General features: G+C 43.0%; 1 protein-coding gene across 4 annotated transcripts in view; it reads left to right on the top strand.

The window, feature by feature from the left end:
* The window catches only part of ASCC3 (activating signal cointegrator 1 complex subunit 3), a 630,293-nt gene that overhangs the window by 104,359 nt on the left and 511,640 nt on the right, over positions 1-14,294 (top strand). For all 4 annotated transcript variants that reach the window (XM_075862208.1, XM_075862206.1, XM_075862205.1 and 1 more), the window contains 3 exons: positions 942-1,152; positions 2,268-2,406; positions 2,498-2,623. In XM_075862208.1, coding sequence (XP_075718323.1) covers positions 942-1,152; positions 2,268-2,406; positions 2,498-2,623 — 476 coding nt within the window. The remainder of the gene's footprint in view (positions 1-941; positions 1,153-2,267; positions 2,407-2,497; positions 2,624-14,294) is intronic.

The following is a 14,294-nucleotide window of genomic DNA, read 5'->3' as shown; positions in this document are numbered from 1 at the left end:
AGACCGCACACGGATGCCTTCCATATGTGGTCCGTTATTTTGACGGACCCATAGGAATGGGCAAGACGGAACCTCAAAAACGGACAGGAGCAGGACATGTTCTATTATTTGCAGAATTGACACACGGATCCGCAAAAATAATGGAAGTGTGCATGGACAGATATAAAAGGAATGGTTATCTGTTAAAAAAAACGTATAGCACACTGAAGAAGGGGTCTAAGTGTCAGATGTATCAACGCATAACTAGGCAGATTAGTCACTTAGAAATCTCAATAGCAATCACTGTGAGAACTGTAATGGTGGCCATGTTGCTTCTCATTTAGCTTTTTCAGAAACAAATACAACTCAAAAACTGCAAAAAAAGGTAAAAGGGAACCTGTCATGTTGAAAATGCAGTCCAATCTGAAAGCGTCATGTTATAATGCAAAAGGAGCTGAGCAGATTGACACATATTTTTGTAGCAGAAGATTCAGTGTAGCCTGTAATTTATGAATTTAAACCTCTGCTTATTCTGGGATTAGGAGTCTAGTGGACGGTCCTACTGAGGGATTGACAGCCTTTCCTGTATGAGTGTGAATACGGAGATAGCTGTCAGTCACTGCATAGAACCGCCCACTGGACTCCTAAGCTCAGAATGAGCGGAGGTGTAAATTAATAAATTACAGGCTATACTGAATCTTCTGCTACAAAAATCTACACCAATCTGCTCAGCTCCCCCTTCTCTATAACATGCCGCCCGCAGATTGGACTGTATTTTCAACATGACAGGTTCCCATTAATAACTTAAAAACTTAAAATGTGTGATTTTTTTTTTGTTTCCATGTGAGACAGTTAATGATTATTTTTTTTTTATTGCATTTTACTAAATTATCTTATACTATTTTCCCTAGTTTTTCCTTGGTAACGACCCTAGTTCAAGAAATGTGTATTTTGTGTTTTAGAATACCGTAGTAAAAGAAATTCCCCGGATGGTATGAAACCCAACTATGGCTGTCAAGTCACTGTCCAGTCTGAACAGGAAAAGCAGCTCATGAAACAGTGTCGACGAGAAGAAAAACGCTACGCCAGGCGAGAAAAACGAGTAGGCGAGGATGGAGAGATTTCTGGTGAAGGACTAATAGGCTTTGATCCTAAGGAACTGCGGATGCAACGGTAATAAATGCCAAAAGCTGAAAAATGTTTCAGCTGTAATTGCTACTCTAATGTATCCTAATCATTTATTTTCTTTAAGTTCCGCTTTCGGAGATTACACGATTTCAACTTCAGGTCACGTCTTAGCACTAGTATAGAATTGTTTTTTTTTCTCTAATTTTTGTGGATAAGGAAGCAGTGATCTGCTTAATTAGAATCTGCTTGGTCGCTTTCACACGGTTTAGAAATGCAGATTAAGGAGGTAAGCGATCTTCCTTAGGTGCTCTGTACACACCACTAGTTTAAGATTTATGAAGTCTGTACTAAATGCATTGAAACTATCTGTTTTTCCTCTGGAGATTAATGGTTGCTATTTTCTATGTTGTCATCTTGAAATATAGGGAAAAAAGGGAAAGCAAATAAGGCGTTGCATTGCTGCAGTGTAGAAAAAAAACCACAAAAAAAAAAAACTAGCCTTGTTGGCTTTTTAAATATTGAGCTCATAAAACGTGTGATCTCTACATTGTTACGTGGCCTAGAGTGGGGACATCAGCACAGTAAATAAGAGCGTGTTCTGCGGTTATTGAGTTGCCAAGGCCTACAAATTATGCCTCGAATTTGCTGCCATTGTTATTGGGAGAGTGTTTTTCTACACACTCGCTGACCTCTTTGTTTTAAAGCAGGCAAATTGCTAAATTGACTGTGACACTGACACCGCACTGCTGCATAAACCTCCACCTCTTCCCTGTGCTTTATCTTGTTAGGGTCACTCCAGAGACTTCATTCTAGGGAGCGCTATGCAAAACTAGATTTCTACCGTAATATCATTCACAAGTTTTATCTCTTCTTGTGAATCTCTAAATCTATTCGGCGTTTGGCAGCAATGTAGCTAAAAATGGTCACACAATAGGCTTTTGTAGCTCACATTGCTTTTTGTTTAGTATTTTCTACCTTTTTGTGCTATATTGTCTCTCGATGCAGAAAAATCAGTATATTCTCATTCCCTAGTAACCTACATGAAATGTGTGTGGTTTACAGTTGCTGGAAATGTTCTTGTTATTTTGTCCTTGGATTTAAGTGAGACACCGCAATGCTTCACCATCAAAATACCTTTACTACTGTTTTTTTTCCTGCAGGGAACAGGCACTTTCACATGCCAGAATCATGCCAGTCCTGGGTAGAGAAAGAGACTATGGTGAAAGAGTTGTATATCCACATGTTTATGACTCGTATGCGGAAGCCATGAAAACGTCTGCGTTTGTTGGTGGAGCAAAGGTACGTTTACATCTGCTGAATAACTTTTTTTGCCTCAAAGCATAGAAAATATATTTAACTAATAGTATAATATGTCTACTTTTTTTTTTAGCTGCTTCTGCCAGAAGGTATTCAGAGAGAAAACAACAAAATGTATGAAGAAGTTAAGATTCCTGTCATTGAACCAATGCCTATTGGTTTGGAAGAGAAGCCGGTCTACGTTAATGACTTGGATGAGGTTTGTAGGGTTATTTGTCATTATTATTGTCTTTAGCACAACTCTGTAAAGCTACAAATGCTGGTGTGATTGCAGTTTACCACATTGCACTATCCTCCTTCCCCCAATGTAAACTGTCAGGATTTGGGTTATAAGGTTTTTTTTGATGCGGTCCTCACGCTGTAAGGCTGGTTTTGCTGCCCACGTTCGTGTTGGACACAAGAAAGGAACATTGGGTTTCTGGGAGCTCTGTACGCCGTATAAAAATAAAGCAACTCTGCAAATCCAATATTTAGTTTGGGAAGGAAAATGACTGGTTATTATTATTATGTCCCCCTCCTCAGGCAGGCTCAAGAACTGCAGTTGTAGGATTTGAATTAATAATGACACTTTAATATACACATTGCTTTGTTATTTTCCTTGTCCTGATCTTATATAATATTCTCTAGGTTTTCCACAGTAGTATCAGAGCAAGCGTTATATTTACAGGTCGGTCACCTATAGGCTATAATATTATTTGTTTAACGGATATGTCTTGAACCGTCATCACCCATTTCATGACGTAACCTCATTACCCATTTCATGACTGTTAGGCATCCGTCACCAATGGGCTATTGTGGTATCTGTTTATCGGATAAGTTGTGAAAAGCCTGTGGCATCCGTCACCGCTAGGCACCCATGTTAAAAAGCAGAATACTGCGCAGTGTCTATTTTTTTTGTTACTAGATGCCTCTGGATAGATTAGTGAAGTGTACTACCCTATTGTGACCAGAATATCGATGTGACCGACGTATACCGCCAGACAGAGGCCAAAATTACTCATTTGGTCTCAATCAGTATAATGTGAGCCTATGGGTACCTAGTGGCTTTAGGCAGAGCAGATAGTCACTACAAAGCAAGGCTCTTGCTTTGAAAGACCCAGCTTCATGCATTGCAGGAGGAATTGATACAGGCTGGAAATTCCCACTCACAGCTTATTTTCAGGGGCTCCTTCTTAATGGAAAAAGGTTGACCAAACGTGACATACTTTTACGGGTTTGTGTTTATTCTCAATATTTACTGGTACAATGAAACAGTATAAAAAAAACGTAGATGTGAAAATGGAATGAATAAAGTAGAGCACTAAAAAGCTTTAATCTGAGTCAGTTTTGCATCACAGATGATGAAAATACTATATTTTAAACTAAACGGATGACATCTAAGTAGTCTCTTAAATTATGAAATCTATTCATAGTACAAAAGCTTAGACTAGCAAAATGTATAATGCTCTTCTGGTTGTGACCAGGACGGTCAAAATCCTGCCAAAAAATGAGTAGAGGCTCCCAATGTCCAATGTATGTCCATAAAGTATTTATAGCGTGCACCGTTGTTTTCTCGATTATGAGTAAAATTAAGCAAAGGAAATTTTGAGGTTCACATGTTTGCATTGTGTTATGATTTTGGGCCTCAGATTTTGCTTTCTTACATGAGCTCCATGCGAGTGCAGAAGCTTTACTAAAATGTCCTTGAGCTTGAAAGTAACCGTATAGGAATGCATTTGAGTCAGCTAAACATCTGCAACGACACTCTGACAGACCTCCTCTATTGAATCCATTTGCAAATCATTGACTAGGAGCAGAAAATTGAATAACCTGCATGGCACAGGAGATTGCTTTGTGTGTGCAAGAAATCTGCTCTTACACAGACGTCAAACCAAATTAGTAGAGCAGTTTAGTCTTCTTCTTTATAATACCACATTTATGATGTCTCAAGAGATCTGTTGTAATTCCTACTGGCCCATATTCTCTCCATTTCAATCCAATCTAAAAGGGTAAACTGTTTTTTCATTTCAAAATTTGTTAACATACAAGTGAGAAACCGTAGCACAACAGCTGCACAAAGTTGTGTAAAGCATAACAACAACACTGCTTTGAGGGCAAATAAGGAATGTGAAGGTAGGTATCAAAACTCTTGCCGTAGGGAACTATAATTGGTAGGTCAGCAAGACATCCAAGACTACGAGTCTGGGTCATGCAGTCACTGCTTGCAGCTTCGCCTGTAGATGTGAAAGACCAGCCAAAGCCAGAGGTCCCAATAAGTATTCCTCTGTCCCTAAACATAACAGGACAAACTAAGATTAAAACGACAAACAAAACAACATCACTACGGAACCCTTGCACAACGGAGACAAACGGAAACTGCACCAGATCCGTCACCATTGAAATCGATGGAAATGGAAACCTTTGGTTTCTGTTTGTGTCAGGGCTCCGTTCCGATGGAGTGCTCCGTCGGAACGGAGCCATAGCGCAGATGTGAACGAAGCCTTCGTTAGGTAGGTGGTCTGCAAATTGGGATGAGCGTGTGTTATTTAAAGAGGCTCTGTCACCAGATTCTCAAATCCCTATCTCCTATTGCATGTGATCGGCGCTGCAATGTAGATAACAGTAACGGTTTTTTGTTTTAAAAACGTTCATTTTTGGCCAAGTTATGAGCTATTTTATATATATATGCAAATGAGCTATGAAATTGACAACTGGGCGTTTTTATTTCGTTATGTCCAACTGGGCGTGTATTGTGTTTTTAACTGGGCGTGTTTATGTGTATGACGCTGACCAATCCGTGACCAGTCAGCATCATACACTCCTCTCCATTCATTTACAAGCAGCACAGCGTTCTTACTAGAACGATGTGCAGCCAGATACACAAGTGTCCTGATAATGAATACACATGACCTCCAGCCTGGACGTCATGTGTATTCAGAATCCTGACACTTCTGAATCTTTTCTGTGAGATTTCCAGCAAGAGATTACGAGTGGCTTGCTGGAAATCTCACAGAAAAGAGTCAGAAGTGTCAGGATTCTGAGTACACATGACGTCCAGGCTGGAGGTCATGTGAATTCATTATCAGGACACTTGTGTATCTGGCTGCACATCGTTCTAGTAAGAACGCTGTGCTGCTTGTAAATGAATGGAGAGGAGTGTATGATGCTGACTGGTCACGGATTGGTCAGCGTCATACACATAAACACGCCCAGTTAAAAACACAATACACGCCCAGTTGGACATAACGAAATAAAAATGCCCAGTTGTCCATTTCATAGCTCATTTGCATACATATATATAAAATAGCTCATTACTAAGCCAAAAATGAACGTTTTAAAAAAAACAAAAAAAACACTGGTGACAATTTTAAGGAAATTTATCTCGTTTGTCTAGTAATGTGCTAGAACGTTTCTCATTAATGAGGAACCTATCTATTCTGGTTCTCACCTTTATGGAGTTGTACATCTCTCTTCTTCCCTGAATGCGCAATGGTTTGTTTTGCGGCTAGAAAAAGGAAGGTAAGAAGGCGGGTGTTAGGGTGGCCACTTTATAGTAAAAAAGGGCTACCCAGGGGTCTCTTCATATAATAACGTCGAATAGTCTATGTATAATGGTATAGATCCTGGACCAAATGCGGACCACACTGGGTAATGTCCACCAAATGTGGAGCATATCTCCAGGTGCAGTACAGCCCCAAAAGCAGGATGAGAGGTAGCCAGGGACATAATTCTCTATGCGTACGGGTACCAAGTACCATCACATAAGGACTTTGTAGGCAGATTCTAGGGATGTAGCATTTATTGAACATTTTGGCACAGTTTGTCACATTGTCTGAATCTGATGCCTTCCAGTTTAAATTTATGTCCCTTTCCCATGCGCGGATGTATGTGTGTGTGCATGAGATTTATTATGTAAATTAAGTAAGAAATACAAAATGGAGATAAGGCCAGAGGAGTGGATGTTTATGATACACATGCGTTCAAAAGAGGTGAATTATTATTTTTTTAAATCCTCCTCACATTGAGGACCTCCAAAAGCACCCATAGGGGAGCGGAAGAGAAAGGGTAAACTGTTTTCATAAAGCTTTGCCTGTCTCATATCTACCTCTCTTAACAGCTGATAGCAAAACGTTCCTATCTGACTGAATGAGAAGGTTTTTAATGCTATTATGTGTTCAATACTGTTATAGTTTTGTTTGATTTTTTTGTTTTTCAATTCACACCGTTCTATGCTCCTAACTTTTGATTTCATGTATTTGTTGATTCTGTGCCTAAAAATATTTGTGCGGGTCGTTGTTAGACACCATGTTGTCTAACTGTGGGGATTGGCACAAACCTGATATTTAAGCAGCTTACTACTCACACTTCATCTTTTATAGCTTCATCTGGACGCTGGGAAATTTTTGATTGGATCTTTGATCTTCTTTTGGGGGAAAAATAAATGTAGTTAAAACAAAAAAGTATAAGAATTTCTATTACAAATAAGTCTCAAAAGTCGTATAGAAAATCTTCCATTAAATAGAAACCTGATTTGCATGAAATAATTTAGCATATTAATTTAATATTCTATTTAAAAAAACCAAAACACTAGTTTGTTATGGTTTCTTTTCATTGACTTGAACCAAACATAACTTTTAATTTATATAGAGTTAAAATGTACACCATTATTCCAATGTAGAAGGTATGCGTTCATAGGGGAGGAACATAGACCTCTAGGCTTTAGCTGAATGGGGGCAGCTCTGATTTTGACGGACAAGTTTGTCCCGGATCGGCCCCCGCCCTGAACCACCAGAGGAAGGGGCCTGTACCTTATAATCCATGTCATCACACGTGGATACTTTGCTCTTTGCATTAGACATGGGTGAACACATCCTGGCCCATACATCCTGATGAGCCAGTGATATTGGGCGATTATATGTGTCCATTAGGGCAGCCATAGCTTAAAGGAGACGATTTTAGGGAAAGGTTCTTGCTTAGAGGGGCTCTTTTCAGGGCAGTCCCCGTAATTCTACACCAGTGAGTGTTAGGGTTCCAGTGAGTAGGATGCTGTTAGCACGCAGGCTTTAGCCTATAACCAATTTCTGGAATCCCATTTAACTCAAGCAATTGTGTAATAAAAAGTACAGTCCTGTTATTTATTAGCATTGATGGGGTAAGCAGGGGAATAACTATAGGCGGTGCAGAGGTTGTGACAGAAATTTGTGACCCGCTTGTACAAAGGCAAATTAATTCTACTGATATCGCTAGACTGTCATACTGCATAGACTGTAAAATATGGCTTATTTTCTCATATTAGATGCAGGCCTAAACCACTGTGCTAATGCTGACTTCCTTTGAGTTAAAAGAACAGTGTCATCACAAAAAAAAATTTCATATGTTAAAGATGTTAGTGCTTTATTAAAAACGTTTATATTTATTTGTGTGTTTTGTGTTTTACTTTTTCTTATTTTTACACTTTTTCTTCCCTATGGGGGCTGCCATTTTTTGTTCCATTTCTGTATGTGTCGATTAACGACACATACAGACATGGAATACGGCAGCCACAGTCCCATAGGGACTGCGAACGGCTCCCGTCCCATCCACTTCTGTGTATGCCGTCAGTGTGGGAACTGCGCATGCGCCGCTCCCACACAGTCCAATTTGAAATTGGCGCCGTCCGGCGCCATTTTCCTGTGGACCGGAAGTCGCGGCCGGACAGTAAGATTACTACTTCCGGTCGCGGCTTCCGGACTTGTGCACTTGGACCAGCGGCAGCAGACGGAGCGGACGGGCCGGAGGGAGCCGCGGCGGCAGGAGCAGCTAAGAGATTTCTATGTATGTTCGTGTTTGTGTACGTTTACTACTGTATGTAAACCTACTACACTGTGTGTTAGCTCAAAAAATGGCGACACACAGTGTAGGAGGATATACCGTTCAAACCCCTAGTTTATCCCGGCACTAGCCAGGATAAAGGAGGGGGGGATGCTGAGAGCTCACTAGAGCGAGGGCTTTTTACCCAATTTTGCAATGCTGCAATTTTGGGAATAGCTCCATCTAGTGACCAGCAATGGGAAATATTATAAATTAGAATTTAATTTATAATATTTCCTGACTCGTGAAAAAAATAAAAAAAATTTGAACAATGTTTAATCACCTACACACTAAATGTTTAATTAAAAAAAAACAAACATGTTTTTCTGGCAACACATTCCCTTTAAGTACATTGCACAGTTGGAATGTGTCTTTAATTCTTAAAACTGATACTTTTGGGTTTTTCACACCACAACATTTTCCGACACATGCTTAAATTGTGCATAGGGTGTAATGGGCTAAAGAGTGTCACTTTATCATACACTTTGCTGGTGTGCATTGGCATACCTTTTTTTCCCCACTGTATTTCACTGTAGTTTACTACTAAGGATACGGCCGAAAACGAATACAGCACAGCATTTGTTTTTTTAATCTAAATCAATGGGAAACCTATTCAACTGTATGACATACGGTTGCATATGTTGTGGTCAAACGTTCCACTTAGGCTCAGCTCACGTCTCATTTTGTGCACACGTTTATGGCATACGACGACGTATACGTTTTTAAAGTTACCAAACGTATGCATTTGTAACATGCTTATGTTTTCTTGTAGTATACGTTTTTTTTGTTTTTTTTTAATTCTTTTTTTTCATGGCTAACAGCCAAATTTTTTACAGTAAGAAAGAATACAGATACACGTACATAAGGGAGGATGAAATACATGTACAAGGTTAGGAATGCATTGAATGGAGTGGCATAACCAAAATGTAACCACGTGTAGCAACCTCGTCATTTCTAGAATATACTGCTATATACCCCTCCCCCCTGTGCACACAAGAGATGATACAAGACAAAATGAGGGAGGAAAATGTGAAGGATGGGCAAGGGGGTGGAGGGGTAGCTGCTCCCCCCGGGGACATCTCCGCTCCTCCATACTGCGTCCAATAAAGACTATTCACCAATGCCCGTCTGTCCCAGAATGTCTTTGTAGGAGTCAGAGTCCTGAAATATAATCCAAGGAGCCCAAGTGTGGCAGAATCTGGCATGATTATCATGAATGCTCGAGGTCAGGTCCTCCATGTGCATTATATCGTTGACCTTGGAGACCCAGAGGGACAGAGTGGGAGGAGAGGAATTCTTCCATCGCAAGGGAATGCAGTGCCGCGCCGCCATCACTAGATAGTGAAGCAGGGAGCATTTGTAGGTGTTTGCTGGGATGTCACAGTGATGGAGGAGGAAGAAAGCCGCATCCATAGCAAAGCTGGTATCAGTTACCTCGCAAATCACCTTTTTAACCCCATCCCAGAATTCTGCAAGTAGCGGGCATGACCAGAAGGTGTGGAGGAGGGTACCATTGTCAAATCCACATCTCCAGCAGAGAGGTGATACGTTCGGAATCCGATGCAGGCGAACCGGGGTCCTATACCAACGCGAGAGTAGTTTAAAACTAGCCTCTTGGTAGCGCGAGCTAATTGAGGTTTTATGGGCAAGAGAGAGAATACGAGAGCATTGGTTTGTGGTTAGGGTAATTCCCAAATCCGACTCCCATTCAGCAATATAACCAGGCGCTGGGAGGTCAGGCGGGTTCAGGAGGAGGTGATAGATCGTGGACAATGAATGGCGAACCGGCTCAGAGCCAACGCACAAGTCTTCCAGTGGAGACCTAGGAGCTAGGAATAGCTCCGAGGGTGGTAAAGAGGAGTAGAAATGGCGGAGTTGAAATATGCACCAGTAACCCAAAGGAGGGAGTTCAGGCATCTGTGTCAACTCCTCAAGGGAGAGCCACTCCGAATTCTTCAGAAAGTGCTCTGCCCTAAATACACCCAGCGCCGCCCAGGATTTGAACACCAAGTCACTCAACCCCGAGGGAAAAGATGGGTTCCCCAGGATCGGAGACATGGGGGAGCAGAGAGGCAGGAGGTGTGAACGGACCGCTGCAAGGGTACAACATCTAAGCGTGGGACCGATCGTGGGGTGTTTATGTAGGGATGTGAGAAGTCCGCGTTTCAGCCATGGAGATACTTCTAGAGGGACCGTCAAAGTTTTGTTCAATACCTACCCATGCCTTAAAAGGGGCGTGTCTACACCAATCCACTACGCGCACTAAGTGAGTTGCGTTCTAATACGAGCGAATGTCAGGAAGAGCCAGTCCTCCCGACTTCCGGGAACGACTAAGGCGTGGATGCTTGCCATTCCAGACAAAAGATATTTGTATGGAGTTGATCGCTTTAAAGAATGATGGTGGCACTGCTATAGGAAGGGCCTAAAATAAATAGAGTAGTCGAGGTAGGATATTCATTTTAAAAATAGTACATCGGCCCATCCACGTAAATGTGCCTCCCGACCACCTAGCACAGTCCGCCTTAATCTCAGTAAGAAAACTCGGAAAGTTCAAGTTAAATATTCCCTTTAAATCTGCCGGGATATACACTCCCAGGTACTTGAGCACCACCGAGTTCCATTTAAAACTAAAGGATTGTTCGAGCGTAGATAGCATGGGGGCGGGGAGGGAGACATTCATGGCCTCTGATTTGACAAAGTTTATTTTAAAATTGGAAAGGCTGGAGAAGCGACGAAACTACTGCATCAGATTCGGGAGAGAAGTGATTGGGTTGGTCAGGAAGAACAAAAGGTCGTCTGCATATGCTGCCACCTTATTGACATGGGAGCCCTCCCCTAGGCCCTGAATGTCCTGATTGGTACGAACATGCCTTAGAAACGGTTCCAAGGTCAGGGGAGAAAGTGGGCAGCCCTGGCGTGTCCCATTATGGATGGCAAATTCTTCCGAGAGAATGCCATTCACCCGGACCCTCGCCGAGGGGCAAGAATACAAACACATGATCCAACTCATCATCTGAGGGCCCAAGCCAAGTCGGAGTAGTCTTTCCTCCATGTATGTCCAATTGACTCTGTCAAAAGCCTTTTCAGCGTCAGTTGACACGAGCATCAGTGGAACCCGGGACAACTTAGCCTTATGTATAAGGTTGATCGCTTTCGTGGTGTTGTCTCGTGCCTCTCTGCCCACCATGAACCCCGCCTGGTCAAGATGAATGACCCGACTAAGCAACGGAGCCAAACGCATTGCCAAAATCTTCGCGAAGAGTTTAATATCTGTGTTGAGAAGCAAAATCGGCCTGTAGCTAGCACACTGAGAAGGGTCTTTCCCTGGTTTGGGAATCACCGCAATGTGGGCCCTGAGTGTGTCTGGTGGAATGCAAGCTGAGGAGGAGAAGGAGTTCAAGGATGCTAGAAAATGTGGGCTAAGGGTAGCGGTGTATTTTTTTTATAGTAGGGGAGTGTGAACCCGTCAGGTCCCGGGGCCTTACTATTAGCGGAGCTCCTAAGTGCATCCGCTAGTTCTGGTGGAGAGATTGGAGCCTCCAATGCGCCTAGTACCTCCTCTGACGAAGAAGGCATACCTGAGTCTGCAATGTAGTTTTTGATACGTGTACGTAAGTTGTTCGCCGTCGTGGCCGGATTGGTGGAATCTGTGTTATATAGGGAGACATAAAAGTCGCGGAACTGCGAGGCTATGTCTAATGGCAAGTTAGCCCGAGTAGTGGGGGATGTTGCAATAAAGGGTACGTAGGTACGCGCTTGCTGAAGTCTCAGTGCTCTAGCCAGAGACCTGCTACATTTGTTCCTATATTCGTAGAAGTGCCGCTTGCATTTCGAGAGGGTAGCTTTGGCCTTAGACATTAATAGGATACGGAGCTCTTCTCGTTTCTGGAGTAACGCGACTTTACATGCTAATTCATGGGAACGCTTGTGAGTAGACTCTAAAACCCTAATTTCCGATAGAAGCCGAGCAGTGGTCACCGCACGCTCCCTTTTTAATCGAGCCCGCGTTTAATAAAGGTGCCACGTACAACACACTTGTGCGCCTCCCACAGTACCCATGGGTTTGTATCTGTAGGGGTATTGGCCGTGAAGTATTCTTCAAGTGTACGCTGCACGTCTGAAGAAATCAAGGAGTCATTAAGAAGCAACGGATTGAGCTACCACTGGGATTGGTGTAATATCGGGGCCTGCAATGTTAAGGATAGAGTGACAAGGGCATGATCTGAGAAAGAGATTGAGTCAATATCGGCGGCCTGTAAAATTGGGAGTGAGCGATGTTTGACAAATATTAGATCGAGTCTGGAGTAAGTGTCATGGACGGATGAGTAAAAAGAAAAATCTTTATCACCCGGATGTAATAGGCGCCATGTGTCCACAAAATTATGCTCGTGGAGCGCTCGTTTAATACGGCACAGTTGGGAATGCGGAATTGACGATGTCCCCTTTGAGACATCCATGGTGGGCTCCAATGCGACATTGCAGTCACCTCCCAGGACAATAGTGCCCTCCCCAAACTCCTCTAGCTCATCCAAAAAGCCAAGCAGAGCTGAACCTTGACCCACATTGGGTAGGTAGAAGGAAGCAAAGGTGTAGATCTGCGAATTAATGCTGCCCTTGAGTAGTAGCATTCGCCCCATCCCATCACTGCAAGAGTCCAGAAATTCCCATGGAAGAGTACGAGACAGGAGGATACTCGTCCCCCTGGATTTCGGGTCAGGAGAGAAACTATGATAGGCGTGTGGAAACCAAAGATTAGACATCTTAAAAGGTGAACTGTTCACTGAGGTGCGTTTCCTGTAGGAAAGCTACATGTAAGTGTCTACCTTTCAACATGTTGAACAAAATGGATTGCTTCCCGGGACTATGCAACCCCTTGACATTCAACGAGCCTATCCGAAGGTCAGTCTGGGAGTGGCGGGCCATGTCCCCGGTAGGTGATGAAAAAAATAAATAAAAAGACGGGGGGGAGGGAAGACAAAGAGGGGTAGGGGGAAAGACCAGAGAGAAAAAGGAAAATTAACAGAGAAAGAAAAAAGGACCCAAGGGTCGACACCCACACGGCAAGAAAACCTGTGGAGAAAAGGTTAGTAACAAAACGGGAACAAGGAAAACCAAAGAGAAGTAGGGGGGGAGCCCCATGCAGCGAGCAGCACAAAACATTAAACGAAAACTCGTCCGATGTCCACCAAGAGGCGGGCAAGGGAGGACATAACATTGTATGTTACCTGGCCCTACAAAAACACGGCCATATAAGCCAGCTGAACCCTTCACCTAAAGAACCCTTCACCTGAAAAACTGTGAGAAAAGAGTACTGTAAACACAGAGCGACATTATCTGTAACCTAAGATATGTAGCATTAACCTCCTCCTATTTGGAGGACCCGGAAGACTAGTATGTCCTGTTATAAAAGGGTGAGGGGGGAGGGTGAGGAGGGGGGGGGAAGGAGAGAGGAGAAAAGGGGGGGATGGGAGAGGGTATGAGGAGGAGGGGAAGGGGAAAGAGGGTGGAGAGAGGAAAGAGATAAGTGAGAGACTCATCAGAAAGAGCACTAATGCGACACAACAAGAAACAGATAAAACAAATCGGATCACAAATTAGGTCTCAGGTAGTGAATGAAACCTTATGAGTAGTAATACTACTGCCTGTGACAACATCATGTGGCCTTGTGTAACGATACTAACAGGATATCGTACCACGAGCAACTTCCTGACAATTCACGGGGGGGAGGGAGGGGGCGCACGGGTCCCATACCAAAGACATCACTAAAATGCCGGGAAGGGATAAGGGGGGGGGGGGGACCAGGAACAAAAGAATAAACTGTATGTCTGGTCATATCTACAGTTCTGCAGATATCTGTGGAATCTTCGGTGACAGCTCACTGTCCACGGAAGTCTCGGAAAGTCACGGAGGAAGTATCGTGACTGCTCACAAAGTTCCGTTGGAAAAGGCACTCCTCGGAGGAGCTGTCAGGACACCCTGTAACAAAAAAGAGACGCTAGGCGCTGTACAGAGCCCAGCGCTATAAACTGTAGATCAGGCAT

Source organism: Rhinoderma darwinii, chromosome 4 (assembly GCF_050947455.1).
Source record: "Rhinoderma darwinii isolate aRhiDar2 chromosome 4, aRhiDar2.hap1, whole genome shotgun sequence".
Taxonomy (NCBI): Eukaryota; Metazoa; Chordata; class Amphibia; order Anura; family Rhinodermatidae; genus Rhinoderma; species Rhinoderma darwinii.
Note: the sequence above shows the minus strand (reverse complement) of the source record. Positions and strands in the feature narration are given on the sequence as shown.